The sequence below is a fragment of the Borostomias antarcticus genome (genome assembly GCF_949987555.1).
Source record: "Borostomias antarcticus genome assembly, chromosome: 2".
NCBI lineage: Eukaryota > Metazoa > Chordata > Actinopteri > Stomiiformes > Stomiidae > Borostomias > Borostomias antarcticus.
The window spans coordinates 26,484,416-26,509,800 of record NC_140235.1 but is presented as its reverse complement, the minus strand read 5'-3'; the positions used below and the strand labels follow the sequence as shown (position 1 = coordinate 26,509,800).

Here is a 25,385-nt window from a genome sequence, read left to right as displayed (position 1 = left end):
CCCTCTCATCTCCTTCTGACTGAGTTTCACATTCCTGTGTGGGCATACTCACGCACACACACACACACACACGTATGCATGCGTGAGCCTATATAAACACACTCATACATACACACGCATGAACACATGTATACATACGCGCGTGCACACACCAATCCGCGACACCGCCAATCCACCATCCAACCAGTCCACGCACTGCACTGCAAGGCCATAGACCCCTCCAGGTGTGTGACCCCCCTCCTCTCGGTCCTCTTCCCCCCCCCCCCCCTCAGACGACGTCGCCCGCGGGCCAGGGCCGCTCCGAGTCCCCCGTCTACACCAACCTCCAGGAGCTGAAGATCTCCCAGTCCAGCCTGCCGCCGCTGCCCTCCAGCTCCCCCCTCCACATCCTGGGGGACTGGGAGACCCACAAGGACCAGAGCGGGCGCCACTTCTACTACAGCCGCGCCACCGGCGAGAGGACCTGGAAGCCGCCCAGGAGCCGGGACGCCAGCGGAAGCACCGGCAGCAGCCGGGGGGACCCCCAGGGCCCGGGGGAGACCGAGGTAGAGCACCCCCCCCCCTTCCCTCCCCCAAACATGTGTCTGAGCGAGCGAGTGCTTGTTTCTGCTGCTGCCGTTGTGTGTTTGTGTGTGTGTGTTCGCTTGTGAGTCCCCCCCGAGCATGCGAGTGTGTGTTTGCAACAAGATCAGGGCCAAAATAGGTTTCAGGTCAGACTATATTTAAGCACCTCAAGCCGCTCTCTGTGTCTGCATCGCTAGATATGCAGACACAGCTGAGCAGAAGGAAGCCCTGCCTTTCCAGGGCCCTACATCTGGTACCCGACACTACAACTCACTAGAGAATTTCATCTACGGCAGCTTAGGAGAGAGGGAAGATGGCGGACGTCACACTGCAGTTTAACTTCTGTTGTGACAAAGCAATGCTAGTAAGCAATGCTAGTTCTATTTTGATGTGGAGAAAGAATATTCCCAGGCCAGTTAGTTAAGAGCTACGCAGCTGGTGAGTTTGGGCTGCATAGTGAGTTGAGTGATACAACGCTGCCCTCTTGTGGCAGGTTAAGGCACTAGCATGAGAGACTTGTGAGACCCTATAGACTCAATGCCAGACCCATGAGAGTTAATTAGCTGATACACTATGTAAGCTACACTATGTAAGCTACGCTAACTACGTTACTGCATGCTGCAGGTCTCTCTATGGGTCTGGGACACTTCATGCAAATATCTGGTGTTCAAATCCTGGCAAATCATTGGTAACGCCGGAATCCCGGCGACACCAATCAGTAATGACTTTCATGATCAGGTGCTCCCATCCAACCTGGCCCCATCTACAGTAACCTGGGCTAGAGTCTCTCATTTGCTGCTACGTACGACCTGTCACTCTTTCAATTTTGACCCCTAGAGAACGCCCTCAGAACACCAGTTTGGGCGGCAAAGTGGCACAAACTCTATTATGTAGTATGCGGAGCGCAGCGATTCAACGTAATATCCGAGTCTGGAGAGAGACTAGTGAGACCCTTATCTGTGGTTGATTATCTCAGAAGTGGTGATCTGTATGGTGGTGGGTTGCATGGCTACACTAATGAGGTTTCCCTTCCCAATACAATGAAAGACTTTTACCTTGGGTCCTTGGCTCATTATTGATAGATTCACTACTGTCTCTGAATCACAATTCAACTTCTCTCCTTCTCCCTCTCCCCTCCTTCCCTCCCTCCCTCCCTCCCTCCCAGCCCCTGTCCCCGGAGGAGAACTGCCACAACAGCACCCACTCCAGCCAGTCAGACAGCCAGTACGGCTCGCCCCCTAGAGGCTGGTCTGAGGAGCTGGACGAGCACGGACACACCCTCTATGTCTGTGAATACACCCAGGAGAAGGTGCCAGGGCTCTCCTCACACCTCACTGTCTAATGTCTAATTCCATCTCCCAACTATCCCCCCACCAGCGTCTGCCATAGGCTTATCGTGATCAGAAATGTTTGAGACATTGGTATCGGGGGTTGTTTTTACCATTTACCCAGGGAGGGTTCCCACCTCTCTTCCTTGCTTCTGTTTCTTTGTTTATTTGGAATTCGGGCACAGTCTACCTTAAAAGTCTCGACTCGCTCATTCTTACAGTTTTACAGTCGAGACAGGTTACGTGTTTGTTTTTTCTCCTCAAGTCGCGCCACCCGCGTTGAGGGAGCTGTGCTGAGCTCCCCGCGTCGAGTGCTGACCGGGTGGTTTTGTGTTCTCAGTGGATCAGGCACATGGACGAGCAGGGCCGGCCGTACTACTACAGCTCCGACGGCTCCCGGTCCGAGTGGGAGCTCCCCAAGGTGGGTCGTCATCACGAACGCGCTTGGCCCGTCCGATAGGGCTGTCAAAAGTGCCATGAAATTGAGTTTGAATATATTAAAATTAATTTAGTAGAGTTCGAACGATATTCTTATTTATATGTTTGTTTGTTTTTTTTAAGATTTTTCATGAATATAATAGCCTAATATAAAATAGAATAGAATATACTTTATTGTCCCCTCAGGGAAATTTGTCTTGGACTCGTTTGCTGCACAAATCAACTCTATACATAAAAACAGAGGAGGACAACACATCACATGTCTCACATACATATACTACCTAACACATTGTCCACAACATATTGCACATACAAAACACATTACACATATTATTCACAACACATTGTACATACACAACACACAACACAATACATTGCACATACATAGACTATTGCACACAACCCACATTGCACTTGCCCCAGTGAAGAAAAAAAGGGAAGAAAACACCTTGACTATTGCACAACTTCATTCCTTCATTTTGCCCCATTCAACATTTTTACTGCGGTCGGCTCAAATGAGTATTTAAAACGATTCAGTTTCCAGCTGGGCGCCTTGTACCGTGTACCTTGTACACATTTTTTTTGACAGCCCTACAGTCCGAACGCCCGGATGAACTGAATAACTGACCGTCAGAGATGCTACGGCAGTGTCCTCAAAAGTCCTCAGCTTTGAACGAAATATCAACCGCTCTCCGGAAATGCAACCCTGTCCGGTTAGCGTGTCTGGACATCATTGCCGTCCATTGACTGACCCTCGGTTGTGCTCCCGGGTCTTAGCGGCTAAATCTGCCTGGGTTTAGAATAGAACAGGGTAGACTACAGCCATGTCACTGCACTGTCCAGCCCTCAGACAGAGAGGACGGGAACACACATACACACATACACACACACACACACACACACACACACAGGGACACGCATAGGAGGACAGGATTTGGACAATTGAGGGGTCCAGCTCTCCAATGCGGCTGTGGTTGTCGAGAAGAGAGGTAGGATGAGGACAGAAAGCAGAGTTAATGCCACTAGTTTCACTTTTTTTCCTCTCCCTCTGTCGTATCCACCACTATCTCTCTCTCTCTCTCTCTCTCTCTCTCTCTCTCTGTCTCTCTCTCGCCCCCACCCTTCTCTCTCCACAGTACGACGTGTCCCCCGCCCAGCCCGGCGACCCCCCCAAGAGTCGCAGTCTGGAGAGGAAACAGACGGAGCCCATCGTTCTCACCAAGTGGAGGCACAGCACCTACGTCCTAGACCTCAACGACAAGGTAGGGACCCTGCGCTCCAGACCCCCACGCACACAGCCACAAGTTCCAGAAGACCCCCGTACTCAGATACCCCCAGGATATTTCCCACATATGAGGAAAAAACACTTGTCATTGCTCACTTCGAATCACTGTTTATAGTTTTGATGCCGCATGAAGGTTTGAAAGGAAAGGAGTCCTTTCGCTTCGGGCCATCTGGCTGTTAGTGGCTCTGCTCAGCGAGGGTCTCTGGCGCCCGCGTGCGTGCGGCCTCTCCACTTCCTCCAGGGATCGCGTTGGAATTAATTACTTAATCCTGAGAAACCACGGTTAAAGGAGCCCCAGATTACAGTCTATTTTCTGCGTCTCACAGTATCTAGTGACACGCATACAGTTTGGGTTTGGACCTCAGCATGGTCAGTTCCAAGGCATTGTACTCTAATCTCACATAATGCTGCATTGTCCCATTGTTTCGAGAATAATATGGAGAATAAAACAAATAGTTGTTTATATAGTAATGTAATGGTACTTTATAGTAATTATTGTGGTATTTTAGATGAATATGTCACTCAAAAATTATGACATATTAATGCTTTTTTGTTTATTACATTGTTTAAAATTATGTGTTAGGAAACACTTAAGCTAATTTAGTTTACCGACTTCACTAATTAATTGATTAGATTTAACGAGCCAGCCTCTGTGGTTCTGTTCCAGTTTTTCAAACTCAAGCGCTTCACTTCCGACTATCACAGGAGGAGACTCCGCCCCTCCCCATACCCAGATAAAGTTGGTACCGCCCACGCTCCGCCCCCCTCTGTCCTGTCCCCACCAATCCAGTGATGATCAATGATTTCAGTGTTCCTGATTGATGGATAAACCTCGAATCAGTCATTACCAAGAAGGACCAGTATCAAAATAATCAACCACGAAGGGATTTTTGCCTCAATCAAAGTTGAGAGAGTGATGTCTGTGTCAGTTAATGTGTGAGAATGCGGATCACACTCTTGTGGATCCCTCTCTTGGATGAGTCCAAATAGCACAAATCCTTTTCACTAACAACTACTTCCTCGGTTGTATGGTTGCATGGCCACTTGATATTAACCTCGATGCATGGTCCCTATTGACAGTACAATCAATAATCACAACCTGATGAATTTTCAGCTTCTCTCTTTAACAAAACTAATCCTCTGAGATCCTAACCAAGTTTTCCCTCCCAGGTTTTTGATGAACTAACCAGTCTCTTCTCCTTGTTAACCACCATCTCTGAGTTTTCTCTCGTTAGCGGTCGCCATATTAACCCTGTTGCCTCTTGTTGCTAGGAGTGTGCCACAGCCCCCAAGCACAGCTCCCCCGACTCCGACTCCTGCCCCTCGTCTCCCAAGCACCCCTCCACCGTTAGTATCCCAGCATGCACTGCTTCTCTCTCACAAGGAGATGGGGTGGGGGTGTGGGGTGGGCATCCGTCTTCACAACATGCACGCATCCCGTAACTCCATATGGCTCACCCCTGTTTGTGTTTCCGCCGTCTATAAGTATAATGCTATGCTTCACACACACACACACACACACACAAACCTGCTCTCCCTTTTTTTTCTTTCCTCTTGAAAGTCTACATTCTGTTATCTGCTATGTCCTCCCTGCATACATAATTAGCACACAGTTGGCTGAAGTGAAGTTTGTAATTGTGGGAGAAACCAGATGATAGAATGGGACTGTCTGATTCTGCCATCTAGTGGTGGCATAGAAATATGTTTAGTGTTATGTTTTTACATGGGCAATTCTACCACTTGGCCCTTGGCTTAGTGCTTCCTGCCTCCTGCTGTGTAAATCTAACAATTCTTCTTTCTGTGTGCATGCACGTGTGTGTGTGTGTGTGTGTGTGTGTGTGTGTGTGTGTGTGTGTGTGTGTGTGTGTGTGTGTGTGTGTGTGTGTGTGTGTGTGTGTGTGTGTGTGTGTGTGTGTGTGTGTGTGTGTGTGTGTGTGTGTGTGTGTGTGTGCGCGCGCGCGCCTCCCTCAGCCCTCAGAGAAGTGCGGAGTCCTCAACGTCACCAAAATCACTGAGAATGGAAAGAAAGTCAGGTAGGCTTCAAACGCAATAGAACACACTCCAGGTTCCCACTGATGCAAAGACCAGAACACTGATCCTGAGTGGTTTTGTTGGGCTCTTATTGACAGGAAGAACTGGACCTCCTCTTGGACGGTACTGCAAGGTTCCTCGCTGCTATTCGCCAAAGGCCAAGGGGGCGGGACTAGCTGGGTAGGTAACACTGTGTGTGTGTGTGCGTGTGTACAGTATGTCTGTTTAAGAGTGCACCATTCTGTACCTCTCCTCTTCTAGCTTTTTATTTCTCGGAGTTCTGTCATTCATCTGTGAGTCTTTAGTTCTCATTGTCATCTCTCCTTCCTTCCTTGGCCTGCTCCTCTCTCCTCTCTCCCCTCTCCGTTCCTCTTGTCCGCTCACCTCTCTCCTCCCTCTGCTCTCCCCTGCCCTCTCTCCTCCTTTCTCTCCTCCCTCTCTCCTCTCCTCTCCCAAAGTCCTACTATCGTAGCGGCTCCATCCCTGAGCTGCTCCTCACGCTGCTAAGCAACTGGAAGCGCTCGGTCAAGCCCCGCCCAGCCGTCTCCTATGTCCACTCTGGGCGCGTCCAAGCCGCTGCTGTATGTCCTCTTCTCTCCGCACGCGTTCGCCCCCTCCCCCCTGCCTGTCCGTCAAACTCACCCCTCTGCCCTATCCCCTGCCTGCTCTCTGCTTATAGCCTCGCCTGATTGGGCCGTTACTACCAGGGGGGCGGGAGGGAAGACCGCTGAGATGAACGTTGAGTTGATGTGCACTAAGGGTCCGGTCTCCCAATCGGTGCAATGTCCTCGGTCATCATCAGGGTCCTCGGTCGTCATTGGTTCAATAACCGTCTTGATTGCTCTAAACTAGCCTGCCAGAGTGGGAATGTGCAATGTGAATTAAGGAGGCTGGCAAATAACCTGTAAAGTCACGGATGATTATGAAGAAAAGGTCTCAGAACAGAATGTCAAACACATGACTTGTATTAAGGTGCCATTCAATTGAGTAACACAGTTAGGCGCACAAGAGTGTGATAACCTTTAGCTTCCCTCGTAACATCACCCTAAAATGTCCAGGACTTGTAACACAGTGGTGTTTGACAAGAATCACTTGTGTTCAAATGAACGGCACTCTCAATAACAATAAATGTAATTTAACCAGTAACTCTTTTTGTGTTCAGTGCTGACTGGAATGACTCCAACCCCGTCCACCCTTGTGTTGGATATCTTTCCTAATAAAAAATATCGGACTCGCTGTTTCTCCTCAGAAGTTTGGAGGGAACCAGTCGAAGCCTGAGTTCACCGTTGATCTCAGGGGAGGTTCTGTGGAGTGGGCGTCCAAGGACAAGTCCAGCAAGAAGCACGTCATCGAGGTCAGTGGTGGGCAAACACCGTTAGCGTTAGCAATGCTAGTGGAAACCTATGGAAACTGTAGTAGCGATCGAGCGCTCGGCGTTCACGCCGGATGGTTTTGATGTTTGCGCCGTGTGTCCTGTAGCTGAAGACGCGCCAGGGCACGGAGCTGCTGATCCAATCAGAGATAGACAGCGTCATCAACGACTGGTACCGAACCCTGACCGACACCATCAGCACACACGTGAGTGGACCTCCATTCTCTGCTCTCGGACCTCAACATGGACATTACCCTTCATATGTTAGGAACTTCTGGAGCCTTAGAACTAGAAGAACTAGAATCTATTCACCAGTCTACTAGATGGACCCTAGAAGAACTAGAATCTATTCACCAGTAGGCAGTAACATGACGCATGACGCAGATGCTTCACGCAGTGAAGTCAAAAGTAGACCGGGGCCCTCTGCTGTTCAAAGAAGGGTATTGCGATGCTCCATCTGCACCGATTTGAATCGTGACACAAAAAATTTGATTTTTAACTGCATCGCGAGGCATCGTTACATGCCTATTCACCAGTCTCCTAGATCAGTGGTTCTCAAACTTTTTCTGCCCAAGGCACACCAAAGGGCAAGGCAAAATCTCAAGGCACACCTATGTTCATATCCATGCAAAATAGCCCCTATAACACGTGCTATTACTCTTATGACTGTTAATTTTTATTTAATGCCTATTTGCTAATGCCAAACAATACAAACATCTATATAACTCAAAATATTTATTAACAAAATAATTTAAGAATTAATTTAAAGCTTTATAGATTTAAATCAAAGCAGTAATACACTCATTAAACCAGACCGGTCACAACATTAAAGTGAGGTCATGGAACTTAAGAGGAAGAGACAGAAGTGCGTGTGTGTGTGTGAGCGAGAGAAAGTGAGAAGGAGAGAGAGAGAGAGGAGGAGTAGATCTGGCCTGAGACAGCACTAGGCTTATCCCTGGTGTACAGTATTCACTCTTTACAGAGAGAAGCCTGAGAATGAAAACTAATTTGTATAACAGGAACTACGTCTAAAATTGTGTGGTGAGTGTGCAAGTGAGGCAAGCAGGATGAACTGAAATGGGATCCTGGAAGCACAGCACAAAAGCACAGAAAAAAGACTATTAATCTTTTAGAAAGTTTCAGAAATATAATATCTTATTATCTATTTGTATATACACCTTGATGATTATTTAATTATTAATGAATAGTTATTGAAATGAGGCTAACAGATCCTTATTATAATGTGTTAACAAATTGTAGGCCTAATTACCCTATAATGTGTTAAAGAAATAATAAATCTAATTTAAAATTGAATCAGTAACATTTACTATTATCAATAGGTTTTGCCTACTTACAAGCTAGTGAGACACATGTGCCTGTCGCTGGCTGCAGATTTTCTAAATCCTTGGTGGTACTGAAGAGAGGGCCAGTCGCAAGTCCTGTTCAACAGAGAGGCGCGACCTGCTCTTGTTCTTCATATACACCTGTGTAGAGAACGCCAGCTCACACAGGTAGGTAGTGGGGAACTGAAGAAGTTGCTCAATAGCGTGGCTGGAGATGGTCGGGTACTCTGATGCAGAAGCCAACCAAAACTGATCCAGAGGGAGCTCACTCAGTTTGAGTTTCAGTGTGCGGTCCATACGGAGCTCTGCACATTCCTCTCTCTCTCTCTCTCTCAAAGTGAGATTTTCTGTTGATGCTTCCTGGTTGAATGGGTCATAGTCCTCGATGTCGTCCACACGTGGGAAGTAGCGCTCAAACCTCTCTTTTAATGTCTGAAGGTGCGCGGCAAATACAGCGCACTCTCTGTCTGCCTGGGGCGCGGCTGATGTCAGTGGGAACGTTTCGAATTCGATTATGAACTATTCCAGACAATCCGAATCGAATATTTACCCAGGCCATGAACTAATAATAAAATAACCATTATAATAATTATTTATTTATTATTATTATTATTTTACATAAATTGTCACAAAATTGCACGGCACACCCGGACTTGCCTCATGGCACACCAGTTGGGAACCACTGTCCTAGATGGACCCTCTCAAGTATGGATTTGTTAAAATCATCTCAGTAAGCGCTTTCCCACCAGAAAGCCCGTTGTACTTTTCCCCCTGGGGGAACATCCCCTAGAACCCCATATCCCCCTAGAACTAGAACCCTAGAACCCCCTATCCCCCTAGAGCTCCCCATGTAGATCATGTTCAGAGTGGGGTAGAACAGAGGGACGGTACAGACACACCTGCTTATAGCCTGCTACTGTATATCTCTACTGTATGTACTCACGATTTTGCCAGTAGGCTCCCTATTCAGCCAATCAGAAATGTTCAGCACTGCCGCCCCACCCACAAAGTACTGCCCCCTGGCCAAGAGTACCACCTCACAAGCAGTGGCTGGTTGGGGGGTATATATATATATAAAGCCCCCCGTGAACCCCCCCGTAGACCCCGGCCCCTTTGGCGTGAACACAGCGTGTTATGGTTCTTTCCCGCGGTTCTTGAGAAGGCGCCGAGGACCTTCACACACTGTTAGAGGGCGACACACGGGGGACTGTCCAGATAAGCTATCGCTTAAATAACTAGAGGTGTGTGTGTGTGTGTGTGGGGACAGGCATGGGAGTCAGATGAGGCCATAGAGGAGGACATGCCAGAGTCCCCTGGGGCAGAGAAACAGGACAAGGAGAAGGAGCACAGAGACTCCAAGAAAAACCGAGGTTTGTATACAAACAACTGTGTGTGTGTGTGTGTGTGTGCGCGGGCGTGTGTGTACATACAGTACATATACACATTGTGATTTTATTATTATTATTACAATCATTTATTACAGCATTTCTTATTCATATATATGTTGCTATCATTTCTTTTTATTTGCTTGTTTGTTGTTCTTGTTTTTTGTTTTTTTAATTAACAAAAAACATTAAATTAATAAAATTACATTTAATTAAATTAGTTAAAGGTACCCTGAGGAGTTTATTTTTGGTTACGAAACAGTCATTTTAATGTGGGTGAATCTACATTACCCACACTTGTTTATGTGTCCATTTTTGACAAATGTCGTTTCTTCTTTGTAGTTTATTTTTAGATTATTATTTTGTGGTCGGGTCGTCCAGAACTTCCGTTGAATGATGAAACGATTTACTGCAGTAGCTTACGCCACCGACAAGAGACAGCGCGAGCATATATATAACGTTATATACTGTCAAAGGTTACGTTGCTAGTAAGACCTATGTAATTACCTCGTCGGTGGCCATCGTTCCGTCTTCAAAACACCCGTCTCAGGTAGCTAAGGTTTACGACATGTGGTCTTTTTGGGTGGAAAACACTTCCGCTTCCTTAAACTCCTCGTAGGGCCTTTAATTAGTTTAATTAATTAATTAAAGTACTACGCTTTGGCAAGATTTACTTACTGAATATTTCCTGCCAATAAAGCTTATTAAATTGAACTGAATTTTGTGTGTGTGCACGTGCGTGTTAATTTGACTCTTTTTTTTGTGCGTGTGTGTGTGTGTGTCCTCAGCTATGAAGACCTCTGTGAGCATGGACACCTCGGACCAGAAGAAGACCAGGGTGAAGCTGAAGAAGTTCCTCACGCGCAGACCCACCTACCAGGCCGTCAGAGACAAGGGCTACATCAAAGGTACCGAGTCCAACCCGCCTCAGGCTTAGACTACTCCACACCAAGGTTTGCCTCCCACTGGGCCCACATCACAACTGTGCAACCATTGTCAGCTGGTTTGAACCAAGGTTATTATAGTTAATGAAAACTAACTAAAAAACGAAATCTAGGTGTGAAAAAACATTTTAGTTAACTGAAATAAAAAATAAAAAATAGACTTTACAAAAAAACGATAACTAACTAAAACTGCATTGTGTGTTTACAAAACTAACTAAAATAAACTAAAATTATAGAGAAAATGTCCTTAGTTTTAGTCTTTTTCATTTCATACATAAGTCTAGTATTTTGGGTGGATATGAAATCTATCCTCCATTTTATTTAGCTGTGCCCTTGATGGTTTGTTTCACACGGAGTGAAACAACGTGAGCTCATAAGATCAGGATAGTCTCACCAGGCTAGCACAGAAGAAGAAAAAAACTAATACTGAAACTAATAAAAGCTAAACTCAAACTAAGCATTTTCACACAAAAAAAAACTAGCAAACCTGCTTTAAAACTAATCAAAACTTAACTGAAATTGAAAACAAAAAGTTTAAACTATATAAAAATAAAAACTAATGAAAAAAGCAAAACTATTATAACCTTGCTTTGAACACAGGTGACACACGACAGAGTGGTACGACCTTAGTTCAGGAATAATAATTACATGATTTACTTACTGTTTGCATGTGTGTGTGTGTGTGTGTGTGTGTGTGTGTGTGTGTATATGCGTGCGTGTCATTATGGTGTCTCAGACCAAGTGTTCGGCTGCAGTCTGTCGAGCCTCTGTCAAAGAGAGAACACGTCAGTGCCCAACTTCGTCAAGATGTGCATCGACCACGTGGAGGAGACAGGTACCGGGCCGTCTATCACACTAGGCTACTCTAGTACCTCCTGGACCGACCCTCATCACTCTGCGCACGTTTCTGGATGAAGCACCATTAGGCCAGTGTCTCACTTCCTCTATTCCCCCCCTTCTCTGCTCTCTCTTCTGCAGGTCTGAATATCGATGGTCTGTACAGAGTGAGTGGGAACCTTGCAGTGATTCAGAAGCTTCGCTTTGCAGTGAATCACGGTACGATTGAGCTAAAATGCTGTAGATACGCTTAACACACACACACACCATTGGCTAGGCCCATGCTGTTATTCATTTGGTTGTGCTGACCTTAGTTCCCCTTAGTTTCGATGTTAGAATAGGGAATTAGAACCAGGAAGTGATGGAGCTGCCATCAGAAGTGTGATCGGTTGGGGCTTCCTTCCTGGTTTTATGACACCTCTCTCAGTCGCACGCACGCACACACACACACACACACACAAACAAACAAACACACACACACAAACGTCCTTACTGTTAGACTAGTACAGATACTGTATGCAGAGATATCAACATCCTGAAACTGCATACACTGGCAGAGTGATTGTACACTCACTGTACGTGTGTGTGTGTGTGTGTGCGTGCGTGCGTCTGTCCCCCAGATGAGAAGGTGGACCTAGAAGACAGTAAATGGGAGGACATCCATGTGACCACAGGAGCTCTGAAGATGTTCTTCAGGGAGCTGCCTGAACCTCTCTTTACCTATGCTCACTTCAACAACTTTGTGGAAGCCATCAGTAAGTGCCATGCTTCACTTCTGCCAGTACTCAAATATTCTGGTGTTTGGGGGCGGCTGTAACTCAGGAGGTAGAGCGGGTCGTCCAGCGATCCAATAGGGTCGGAGGTTCGAATCCCGGCTCCTCCTGACGACATGTCGAAGTGTCCTTGGGCAAGACACTGGACCCCAAATTACCCCCAATGAGCAGGCTAGCACCTTGCATGGGAGCTGCTGCCATTGGTGTGTGAATGTGTGTGTGGTGTGCGTGAATGTGTGTGTGAATTGGTGAATGAGACAACTTCATTGTAAAGTGCTTTGGATAAAAGTGCTATGTAAGTGCAGTCCATTTACCATTTACTGATGTATCATAAAATTTGGTGGTTCTCAAACGACTTCCCTGTTTGAAGAACCGTTTAGTGAGCCATCTGACTTGAATTCCAAATGCTTGTTGTTTTCAAATTGGCCACTAGATGGGGTCCTGTCATTTCCATTCTACACAGCCGGGAAGACTGAAGACGCCCCCAACAAGCAATTACAGTACATTAATGTTGTTCACCTCTCTTTTACAGAATGCTCTGACTACAAGCAAAGAGTCAATTCGATAAAAGACTCGATCAAGCAGCTGCCAAAGCCGAATCAGGACACAATGCAAGCTCTTTTCAAGCACCTCAGAAGGTACGCAGAAAACATAATGGCCGCCCATTGCCCTTAATAAACAAGACAACTCATAGCCTATCTCCAGTGCTGCAAATTATATCTTCTGTCTACCATGGCCTTTAAATCAGTTATGCATCTTGTGTGATTTTGTTCTCTTTACAGTAGCCTTCCTCTGCTCAAGGGCCACGCATTCTATCATCTCCACCACATGTACTGTTTACATCGGTCACACTTTACAATAAGGGTCACAAAAACATTAGTTTACTGTTAACCAATGCTTATTTAGGGTTAGGTTAGGTTACTAATGTTAATTAATACCTTAGTTAAGGTAAGGGTTAGGGTTAGGTGAGTTAACCTTAGTTAATATAAATAACATTAGTTAATGGTTAATAGAGATATTAGTTAACTGTTACTTAACTAATTAACTAATGCTTATTAATGTACCCTTATTGTAAAGTGTTACCTTTACAGAGCTCTGTTTGCTTACCTGGGCGGTGATTGATTGCTCCCCAGGCTACAGAGAAACGCCAGGCAGCTCCAGGATGTATTCTTAGCCCAGCCAAACCCAAAGCAATATCATATGTTCAAGATGACATTTGCCCAGGCTCCTATTTGCATTTATATGGCCCTCTGTTTGTTGTAATTCAATACCTACCACCGGGTGCTTTCTACCTGAAATTTATAGCGTGACATTCAGTGTACGGGAGTCAGTCTATGTATATCAGGGTGGCAGATTTAATCGCCCTCAACCTCCTCCCCCCCCCCCCATTCCGTGAATACGTTAGTTTTGTTCATTTGTATGCAAGGCTGATTCTATTTAAAGGTGATGTTATAGATTTACTCTAACCCCAGGGCAGATATAATTTCCTACGTCTGTTCCGAAGCCGTGTGCCGCCACGTGCGCGGCGCGCAGGCTAAAACCGTAGAAGCCGGCGGTCCTGAAATACCTACCGTATCGCGGATGAAAGTCCATGCGCCGTCCGCGGGCGTTCGAGGCCTCTTTCCTAGACGTAGTCTCACCGCCCCTCTCTCTCTCTCCCTCACTCCTGACCCACCCCAGGGTGATCGAGCACGGCGAGTCCAACCGCATGACTACCCAGAGCGTGGCCATCGTGTTCGGCCCCACACTCCTGCGGCCAGAGACGGAGACGGGCAACATGGCCGTCCACATGGTGTACCAGAACCAGATCGTGGAGCTCATCCTGCTGGAGTACGAGGGTATCTTCGGCAGGTAGAGAACCGCCTCGCCGGAACGCCGGGGCAGAACGCCTCAGAGTCGGGACTTTTTCTTTTTGCGACTGAACATTGCTGTGGACCAAGCAATTGCGAGCAGAAATGTAAAAAAAAAACATCTACCGGAAATGTCATTACATTCATGAATTAATATCATTAAATAAAGGAAGCTACTAGAGAAATTACTTTGCACTTAAAAGAGATAACTTTTTTTGGGGGGTGGGGGGCGGGGGCTGAGCAAATGTACAGATTTCATTCACTTTCTGTTGCCATTCCCGCATGGAGCGGGGCTTGTTATTTTGGGAACACGGGATTGGTTGGTTGGTTGGTTGGTTGGTTGGTTGACTGGCTGGACGGATGATGTGTTGTTGTGACTGAGTGCTGAGCAGAATTCTGGGGGACGTCCTTGTGTTCCCGTGGAGATGAGTTTTCAGGGTAAGGTGTGTTCTTACGTACACTGGATTCCTCTGGCCAGTATTAAAAGCTTCAGTACAAGCTGCCTGACACTTTCACTGTTTTGGACTCGGGACAGAAGAGCCTCATGGGACTTGGAGTCTTTTTGTGAAGGAACTGGTAGAGTGACACTGCTGTTCAGATGACTCGGCATCTTTCATCTCCTTGGAATAGCACGCCCACTGACAGGCAGCATAATGGCAAGCCCACTTATCCTTTTGGGCCATACGGGTCACTGTGTTAGGACTCTTGCTGATTCGTAGATGGAATAAGCCGAATCTGAACTGGATACATCTTTGTGTGTGTTGTGGATCATTGAGCGTTTACCTCTGTGAAATATTGTTTAAGCCCCTGTGCAATGGATACAGAATCAGTATTATTAGGTGTGCTGGGTCCATGCTCTTGACGAAGAGAGGTGACCCACAGGAGAAACTGGAATCCCTTCCCACTAATAAGCTCTGACCCCTGTGACATCAGGCCAGGGGTCAGAATAATATGTCCCATGGCTGGTCTAAGTCTGAGAGAAGTAAGAACCTGTGTTTGGGGAGCCTGTGAATAATCTGCTACAGTAAGTGTTGATGAGGCCCGAACTGAAGACTTGGGATCTTCCTACTATGTACATATGTGTGTGTGTGTGTGTGTGTCTGTGTGTGTTGTATAGTCTAACGTGCTTGGTAGGCCTCTGATAGCGACAGGCCCTCGTCATTGGACAGTGTGTATCAGTACAGCGTTGGCTTTATGGTGAGAGACTAGGCCCCTCCCCCCATCCTAGCAGCTCCGAAGAGTCCGAGTGTTACCTTTCCACATGGATACTGTGTGTCCCTTCAGCATCTCAGCTTCAGAATCCCTGTACTTACCCATAAGCTAATATCAACAGTACTGGGAGATGGGAAATGGTACTGGAGACTTATTGTATGATATGGAAGGTACAATGCAAAATAAAAAAAGGTTTGACTGATTAAAAAAAACAAAAACCTTCAGAGCATTATGTACAGAACCTACGATGAAAGAAAATAATTGTTCAAACTCCATAGTATTTGAAGTATGTATGCTTTGACAGTGAGTGGTTGCAACATATGAAAGAACCTTTTTGATTTTGTAAATCTGATTAATCATAACTATACATATTGTTTAAAAAAGAGGAACTGGTTTTTGAAAGTATATGGATTTTGGCGCATGGTCATCTGCACATTTTGAATGTAATTTTCAGACTAACTGCTGTTTGTGACATCGCAATGTCTAATAAAAAAAAACAAAAAACTAAGTGCTTGATTCTGATTATTTTTTTCATACCTGTTGAAATAAATAAAGACTTGGGTTTGATCTTTGACCCCCAGACCCTGACCTACACACATCCTTCCCAGTCCGTGGTCCAGTGACCATGGAGGCACAGAGGGTTAAATTACCTGGGTTGTATTTTGTATTTGCCCCTTCTTGTCATAGAGATCGGTGCACCGATAGATCGGCTGTGACTGGAATTGGACGATTTTCAGCTGATCGTCCAATATATGTAACGGATTCAGTATTGGACATTTATTTTCTATTTATTTAGGCTGTAAATGTTATCCTGCACCTTTTATCTCTCCTCTAACTTGCAATAAGAAGCATTTTTGCTATTCCTCATCATCAGCAGAGACTTCTCTACCGACTGCGTCTGGCTGCATGCTGAGACACTCCAGCACATGCCATGAGACCTGAGTGGAGGGAGAAATGCTCAAAAGTTTGGTTGCCCACACACTACATGTTTGATGTAGGCTCATTTAGCCCTTTTAGTACAGTAAGTACAGTTTCCCAGCTTTGAGGAAGTGTTGGAATGTTGGGGATTTTTTTTTTTAGATTAAAAATTACAATTTTGCTGGTGAGAAGGATTCTTTGTATTCAAAGGGTTAAAGTAGAAAACTGTCACCTTTGTCTTTTGCATTTTTTCTAAATAAAAGTAATCTGCTTTCATGTTTATATTAGAGGTGGACAGATTCATATGTTCTAAATATGTGCTATATAAACCGATTCTGATTCTGACCATCATCAGAACTTGCCATAACTCAAATCCCATCATCAAATCATTATCCGAAAATGACATGTCATTTGAATGCATTTGTCATTTGAATGCATTGAATGACATGTTAATTCATTTATCAGTACAACATTCCTATCAATCTGCCATAGAATTGATTGAATTCCTTCTGTATGCGAATGTAGGAGTGTCGTTACTCATTAGGTCAGTCCTGGTTCCAAGGATGTTGGCTAATTGAAGCCTAATTAGGTAATTGCTCTGGTGCCAGCTTTGATTAAGAGGTGCAAGTCAAGCTGCACTGAGTGCTGAGCTGTGCTGTTGGCCCAGCCACCGCTGCCCTGAGTCACGCTGAGTGAGGGACTCCATTACGTTTGCCTTCATCCCCCTGTGGTGTGTGTATGTGTGTGTGTGTGTGTGTGTTGGCAGACTGGGGTGCCCTCTACCATCCTCTTCTCTGTCTCTCGCACTGCGTGAGACTGTCTCTCCCCTGAATCTCCTCGGCGTCTGTCTGGCTGTCTGGTCCACTTACAGTAAGAACTAGAACCGTTCCCTATTTGTCATGGCCCTGGACTCGGCGTGGCAGTGCGTGTTGTTTTTGTACTGTACAGTACGTGTCTGTGTGTGCAGTGAGTGTGTGTGTGTGTGTGTGTGTGTGTGTGTAAACACACGTGCGCCTGTGTGTGCCCTACCTCCTGCGATGAGAACTATCACTCCTTTGAAGTCCATTTTTAGTGAGTTACCCTCCTGCCTGTGTGTTAATTTACCTTGGTGGGGCTTGACTTTTCGCTTGGCCCCAGTTCTGTTTTGACAAAGCCGGACCACCTCGGATCTGACAGCGTGTCTGGGGTCGAGGGTACTATTGAATCATGCGCCCGTTGGTAACCACAGGTCGTTACGAAGAGAGGACTGGGAATAGAATAAGAGAACAGGGGCCCCAGAATTTCCAAATGAGAAAACAATTAGCTCACTTCTATAATTCATGACTCAGGCCACAGTGTACTGGTCCAGGGAGTCTCCGAGTGCCTGAAGTGCACCATATGCTCCTGGTGGTTTTCAGGCCTCGGGCTGCCAGGAAAGCCCTCCCCTGGTCTCTCGCCCTGCTCCGCCGGGGCTGAGGTGTGGGCAGGTCATTTGAACAAGCCATTATGAGCCATTAAAGATTTACACCACTTCTGTGTTTCTCCACCTCCCTCTCTCTCTCTTCTGTTTGCAGGTGGGCTGTGGGGAGAGGGAAGGGAAGGGATATTCTGGGGTGCTGCTGGGAAGCCCGACTGCAGCATAGAGCGTCTCTCTGTGGGCTGAGTACAGTAGCACCATTCTCTCAGCGCCTAGGACATTTAATCACCCGAATACTGCAGTTTCAAATACGCCTACGGCATGTTGAAATAGCCTACTGGTTCACATACTGCAAGTTAAAATCACCTAGGTGTTGGGTCACTAGTATATTACAGTACGTATTAGAACTATCTTGTAAAATAGTTCAATTTCCTAAAATAATTTGCAGTGCCTTCTTCCCCCATGACAAATGGCATTAGAGATCACATGGGAGACGGCATCTCGATTGATTGACCCCCCCAAATTCCTTGACATTTATTTGAGAGGACTGTCAACCTCCATTTGCATATGGGGGATGCAGACAATATTTCATTCGACACGTTAGCTACTTGGACAGACCGATATACAGTAGGCCCATAACTGCAAACAGAGCCTGAGGCTGTATTTCCACTCTTAGTAGCCCGGGCTGACAGTTACGAGGGCCAGGCTGCGTCCATCTCCTCTGCGTTAGCCGAGGGCCGATAGCGTCAGCAGAGTGACAGAGAAAAAACAGCATTGACTTTCTGTTGGGCTGTAATGACATTACGCAACAGGGCCTCTTTAACAGGCGTGTGGTCTCGCTCCTGGAACGGAGGTGATCAACACATTTTGAACAGATTGTACAGGCGCGCTCTACTACCAGTATCCCGTGGCCCGTGGCCGACCGACTGCATGGCACATGTCCGGGATGGTCAAGCTGTTGCGTGCGCGCTCCCAAACTCTCGGGACCCCCGAAACCCGCAGCCAGTGTCCTTCCCACATGTGCACTCAGATGAGCCGAGGAGCTCCTCCCTGGGGTGGTCAAACACCTTCCAGAAGCCGGGAGGACCTCACGAAGGAAACGCCTGGACTTGATGAACACCAAATCATCGATGAGATCTGTTGAATGGCGCAGGAGAGACGAGCAGCGGCCGGGGAGATGTCCCCACTGTCCCTCCACAGCGCTGATCTTGAAGCCTATGAGACCACACGATGTGTGATTACTGAGTCCATAGACAAGGAGACATTTGTCTTTGCTCTCATCACAGGGTACAATAAGTGAACATAAAAAGCAGCATACTCACATTCCACATGAAGAACATACAGACAATAAATGACAGGTAGAAGAACAGTAAATAGCCTACAGCATTCATCTGTTGCCTACAGTAACGTTATTGGGGAGGCTGATCGCACCAGGGACGAAGGACCTCTTATATTATGTTCCTCGTTGCCACAGGGATTCTGAAGCACCGACCAGAGGCGAGCATCTCAAAATGAGTGTGGGGGTTGAAGACTCGCTTCCAGTGCCTCTCGGGACACACTGGAGATTCAGCCTCTGGAGGCAGAGAGGGCCCATAGATGGTAAATGGACTGCACTTATATAGCGCTTTTCCACCTTAGCGGCACTCAAAGCACTTTACAATGGCCTCTCATTCACCCATTCACACACACATTCACACACCAATGGCGGTAGCTGCCATGCAAGGTGCTAACCTGCTCATTGGGAGCAATTTGGGGTTAGGTGTCTTGCTCAAGGACACTTCGACATGTGGACAGTTGGAGCTGGGATTCAAACCACTGACCCTTCGATCACTGAACGACCCGCTCTACCAACTGAGCTACAGCCGCTCAGTACATAGAGGGCCACTCAGAGAGAGGCCCATATCATCAAGGTGATCCAGACCTCTGGATACCCAGGACCAGAAGTTGGACATCATAGCACTGGCTAGTGAAAATGGTGACGCAAAGCCTGATGGGAAAACGTCTGTACCTCAGATGTCCGTAGAAGACCTCACCAACCCACTGTTACATATTATGAACTTCAAGAGGTCTCAATCAATCAATGAATCAAAGCTTTATTTGTATAGCACATTTCATACACAGAAGCAACACAATGCGCTGTACAGAGAACAAGGGAGGTGGGCATACGACCCACCCCTACATATTCCAGACGGAAGCAAAAAAACAGTATCACCCAGGGCCAGAAAAGTGAGCTAAAAATTCTTCCCTGACCCCTCTCAACAAGGCGATCGAGCAAGCTCCTGGAGTATGTTTGTCTAACGGCTAAGAACATTTATAAAGCAATAAATTACATTACATTTTACATTTTCAGAGTAAGAAGGGCTAAAAACATCATAGGAGAGACATGGCAAACACTGGTGTATATCTGTGTGTGCGCGAGTGTGAATGTGCCTGGACCCAGATAGAGGGTAGGAAAAAGATACGGACCCGGGTTAGGGTGAGGGGAAGGGGGACTGGGACCAGGACTGGTGTATGTCTGTGTGTGTGTGAGTGTGAGTGTGCCTGGGTCCAGGTAGAGGCAGGGGTCGGGGGTAGGGTGGGGGTAGGAAAAGGATACGGACCCGGGTTAGGGTGAGGGGAAGGGGGACTGGGCCCAGGTCCAGGCCTAAAGCCAGAAGTGGACTGGTGTATGTCTGTGTGTACGTGTGTGTGTTTGTGTTAATTAAATGCTACGACATCCACAGCTGACACGGGGGTATCTATCGGACTCAGGGTGGTCTGCTGGTGACAGTGGGGCATCCAGTGGACCTGGTTAGAAGATAGGAGGGAGAGAGAGAGAGGCACTAGGGAGAGGGGAGGCAGAAAACAGTTAGTAGCACGCTGAGCCATAAAAGCAACACAAATATTAAAACAGAACGTGCCCGTTGCAGGGCAACCTGGAGCAAGCTCCTGGAGTATGTTTGTCTAACGGCTTTATTTATAGAGCAATAAATTACATGAAATTACATTTTCAGAGCAAGAAGGGCTAAGAACATCATGGGAGAGACATGGCAAACACTGGTGTGTGTCTGTGTGTGCGTGAGTGTGCCTGGACCCAGATAGAGGCAGGGGTTGGGGTAGGGTGGGGGTAGGAAAAGGATATGGACCCGGGTTAGGGTGAGGGGGAGGGGTGAGCCCAGGACTGATGTATGTCTGTGTGTGCGTGAGTGTGAATGTGCCTCGGCCCAGATAGAGGCAGGGGTTGGGGTAGGGTGGGGGTAGGAAAAAGATACGGACCCTGGTTAGGGTGAGGGGAAGGGGGACTGGGCCCAGGACTGATGTATGTCTGTGTGTGCGTGAGTGTGAGTGTGCCTGGGTCCAGGTAGAGGCAGCGGTCGGGGGTAGGGTGGCGGTGGTCTGGTAGATTGTGTGAAACAAAATCAGGAAAGATTGTTTGTGTTGCTATTCTACAGTATCTGTTCAGAAACCATTGAGGTCATGGCTGAGCTGTGCAGTGGAATGACAGAGTGGTGAGTACTGTCTTGTGTTATACTGTCACTATTCAAAATAGGGCAACATAAATGTACAACGCACACACACACATACACACACACACACACACACACACACACACACACACACACACACACACACACACAGACACTAACCCCCCCACACACTGACCACTCACACAGGAATGCTGAATATTCATGTATCCTTTGTTTGAGTGGTGTGTATCTGTGTGAGTGTGTAAAATGAGAGATACGGTAGGTGGAGTATGTACACTTGTAAGTTTCACTGGTGACATGATAACCCTGTGCCATGAGGTCAGAGGTGAACCAGAGGTCAGAGGTGAACCTGCACTGCAGAGGGAGGAATCTGAGAGACCCAGAGTCAACTTCACTGAGCAGAAGCCAAAAGATGACCACTCCTTCTGTAAGAGAGAGCTGCTCTCTCTCTCTTTATCACTCACTCTCTTGTCTCTCTCCTCTCCTTCTCTTTCTGTCCTCTATCTCTCTCTCATTTGTTGATCCCATCTCTCCTCTGTTTATCTCTTCTCAGTCTACCTCCCTCCTTCGGAGGTTCAGTTTAGTTTTGCCAATTGGGAACCTTGAACATTCTAGAACTGCTGTTTTCTAGATTAATTTTAAAGACTCACAATGACATTTTGGAACTTGTGTCTCATCTCGGATGTTGTATTTCAGCCCGGCTTGAGTCACACAAATACACACACACACACACACACACACACACACACACACACTATAAGTTGTCAGGGGGTGAGGAGTGTCGCTGGCTAATTCTAAACCTGTCCATAGCCTGGCTACATTTACTGGGGTTTATGATACCGCTAAACGACCTGGCATATCTTCCTCCCTGTCACCGTTATATACGGGCAACTTTACACTGGCTGGCAAGCCAACAGATGGCAGTTGAAAGTATGGCCCTCTCATCATCCTCTCCATCTCTGACTGGTCCGTCGTCTTTGGCCAGCCCTGTCCATTCAGTCCCAGGACACACAAACACAGTGATACAGGGGAAGCGCCATACCACTGTGACCATTCTGGGAAGAGCTTCACTCTAAAGGCAAGTCTCGGGAGACACCAGTGTGTTCATACAGGAGAGAAGCCGTACCACTGTGACCAGTGTGGGAAAAACTTCAGTGTTGAGGCTCATCTCAGGACACACCAGTGTGTTCATTCAGGAGAGAAGCCGTACCACTGTGACCAGTGTGGGAAGAGCTTCAGTCAAGAGAGTAATTACAGACACACCAGTGTGTTCATACAGGAGAGAAGCCGTACCACTGCCCCTGTGACCAGTGTGGGAAGAACTTCAGCCAAAGGTTCATCTTAGGACACACCAGTATGTTCATACAGGAGAGAAGCCATACCACTGTGACCAGTGTTGGAAGAACTTCAATAGAGATGACAGACTCAGGGGACACCAGCGTGTTCATACAGGAGAGAAGCCGTACCACTGTGACCAGTATGCAATAATGCAATAATTTTATTAGACAACATTTAAACAACAAGTTGGGTTCATCAGGGCTGTGACATGGTTAGTACCAGAAGATAGACTAAAAACTGGTTACATACTGTATGCTGAAAAATATTAGTGATCTAAAAGTCCACATTGACCATAAAAAAAAAAAAAAAATCATTTTGGCCTGGCGGTTCTCGTTTATGGGAAACACTGCATATCCATAGCTAGCTAGTGACAAGTGAGAGCCATTGATATGATAGTTTGTCCATCTCGAGGAGTCTACCGGTACATTCTAATCAATACAGGCAGTCCTGTGTACATCCTAAAATAGATACAGGCATAACAGGATGAGTGTAGATTGAAGTATCAAATTTACAGTTATGGTTAGGATTTCTTAAGATAGGATTGGACACAGCCATGAGTTTAGGAATTTCTGGTCACACTTTACAATAAGGGTCACAAAAAACATGAGTTAACTGTTAACTAATGCTTATTTAGGGTTAGGTTAGGTTACTAATGTTAATTAATACCTTAGTTAAGGTTAGGGTTAGGGTTAGGTGAGTTAACCTTAGTTAACATAAATAACATTAGTTTAATAGAGGTTAATAGAGACATTAGTTAACTGTTACTTAATGCTTAATAATGGATTAACTAATGCTTATTAATGTACCCTTATTGTAAAGTGTTACCGAATTTCTTATGTTATAGGAACATGGGAATCCTATCTTTGAAACTTAAGCTAAGATGGGAAGCAGTTAGGATATTTTTCTGCAGTTAGGATATTTTTCTTACCCTGGAGAGTAATGTGTCCAGAAGGAAGATAAATGTTACTCTGGCATAGCCAGACCTATCTCTGACACTTCATAGATTGGATGGAACAAATTGATAGAACTGATAGACTGCTAGACTAAGAATAGTAAATAGCCCATTTGGGAACCTTTACTGTAAATGTCTAGCTACATACCTAGGACTGGAATGAGGAACTGATTAGTACTGATAAGTTACAGTAAGGAGAAGCAATGACAATAATTCCAATGTACCTGTACTGGTTATATATGGCAAATTCACCTTTCTATGATAGATAGATAGATAGATAGATAGATAGATAGATAGATAGATAGATAGATAGATAGATAGATAGATAGATAGATGAAGACAAGTAAGTGGGCCTAGTATAACTTGCAAAATAAAGGGAGAGCAGGACAGAGAAAGAGTGAGAGAGAGAGAGAGAGAGAGAGAGAGAGAGAGAGAGAGAGAGAGAGTAGGAGCCGGCAGGGCATTAGTCCCAATACTATACTTCCCTCTGGCTTATGTGCGAGGCTGTCTTGTTTCTGTTCAGGACTGGTAGGACGGAAGCTAGTCATGCCACTGAAATAGCTGTGAATTGAAATTACATGAAATAATGTCTGATAAATTAAGATAGGTCTTGTCGCCTGGACACATCAGTTCCAATGCTTCCAGTGCTAATCCAGCACAATAAAAGTGGGATAGCCAGTTAGTAGCACTAGCAGCAGTTTCCATAACATTAATAGTAGCGGTCAGTGGCTAAAGCAGTTACACTGATGATTCCTGTAACGTTAGCTATTTTGCTGCAATTGGTTCAACTTCTATTTCTGGACAAAGGTAAGGGATAAACCCAGATAACACAAGTCTAGCGGACCTACAGCGGGTCCCCGATGGACGAGTTGGCGGACCTCCGGCGGAATATACTGTAACACAAGACTAGTGGACCTACAGCGGGTCTCCGATGGACGAGCTGGCGGACCTCCGGCCGAATCCGCTGGCTGGTTCCTGGCCATTTGCACATTGAATGGCAAGCAGACCTCTGGTGGATTATTAGCGCCAGGGACAGCGGTCCGCTGGTAATCCGAAATGCTCCTGCTATTGCTCCACCACCATTCCACTGGTAGTTTATTATCTATATCCTAGGACCATTGGCCCTAGGCTTATGGATTTCTATTGCTAAATTAACTTACTCTGAACATTCTTTTGGTAACCCTTCCTTTCATAGTCCCCCAATTACTAAACATTTACCTGGTAAATACATGCAAAATATAGCCTAATATATAATGGGTAATTACTGAGACACCTATATTGTAGGTATAATTTCAAAACAGTATTTCAAATATTCAATTACTGCACATAAATTCAATAACTGACATACACCACCAGGTAACCACATTTAACATAACTTGTTTAACATCCAGTGACAAACACAAATGACATATCACAATGCTCATATTTATTAAAATGCTTTGAATTATATTAATTATAACTGGATCCACTCAAGAATCTGTGAGTGGGACCGAGAACAGGAGGAGCAGAAAACAAAACATAGAGTTGCATACACAGAGAAACATAACAGTAAGCACAAGTCTAGTATATCAATGGGACTTGTAATTGGTCACTTCATTGGTCACCCAGTTTCTGCAATCAGTTTGACACAGTTAATTCATCTGCAAAACAGACTGTACATTTCTTCTTTTTTTTTTTAAAGTTGTTCCCATGGGATCTCTCCCGTCCGTCTGGGGGCAGAGAGGAGAGGAAGAAAGGTTGTGGCTAAAGTTAGGAATCAAACAGGTTTGTCCTCGACTGGGAATCGAACCCCTGATTGCCCGCACTGGCGACATTGGAGTCAGACGCTTAGCTGCTTAAGCCACTACACTACCAAGGGACTTGAAGTGCGGGATGTCATACAGTAGTGTTTTTGTTCCTATGGAATCTCTCCCGTACTTCCAAAAAAAGGGGAAAGGAGAGTGAAATGAGGG

The 25,385-nt window shown here is 46.0% G+C and overlaps 1 protein-coding gene across 5 annotated transcripts in view; it reads left to right on the top strand.

Moving 5' to 3' along the window:
• LOC311325996 (rho GTPase-activating protein 12-like) overlaps nt 1–14,340 on the top strand; it is a 53,607-nt gene extending 39,267 nt beyond the window's left edge. Inside the window, exons 3-19 of one of the 5 annotated variants that reach the window (XM_084458820.1) lie at nt 273–545; nt 1,730–1,873; nt 2,233–2,313; nt 3,467–3,592; nt 4,283–4,354; nt 4,888–4,962; nt 5,587–5,648; nt 5,745–5,826; nt 6,899–7,000; nt 7,126–7,224; nt 9,629–9,731; nt 10,535–10,654; nt 11,427–11,525; nt 11,669–11,746; nt 12,148–12,282; nt 12,833–12,938; nt 13,981–14,340. In XM_084458820.1, coding sequence (XP_084314946.1) covers nt 273–545; nt 1,730–1,873; nt 2,233–2,313; nt 3,467–3,592; nt 4,283–4,354; nt 4,888–4,962; nt 5,587–5,648; nt 5,745–5,826; nt 6,899–7,000; nt 7,126–7,224; nt 9,629–9,731; nt 10,535–10,654; nt 11,427–11,525; nt 11,669–11,746; nt 12,148–12,282; nt 12,833–12,938; nt 13,981–14,155 — 1,932 coding nt within the window. In that variant the 3' untranslated portion in view covers nt 14,156–14,340. Of the gene's footprint in view, nt 1–272; nt 546–1,729; nt 1,874–2,232; nt 2,314–3,466; nt 3,593–4,282; nt 4,355–4,887; nt 4,963–5,586; nt 5,649–5,744; nt 5,827–6,895; nt 7,001–7,125; nt 7,225–9,628; nt 9,732–10,534; nt 10,655–11,426; nt 11,526–11,668; nt 11,747–12,147; nt 12,283–12,832; nt 12,939–13,980 lie in introns of all 5 variants that reach the window. The other 4 variants (XM_084458819.1, XM_084458821.1, XM_084458823.1 and 1 more) reach the window with 4 other exon arrangements.
• Nucleotides 14,341–25,385: the final 11,045 nt, after the last annotated feature.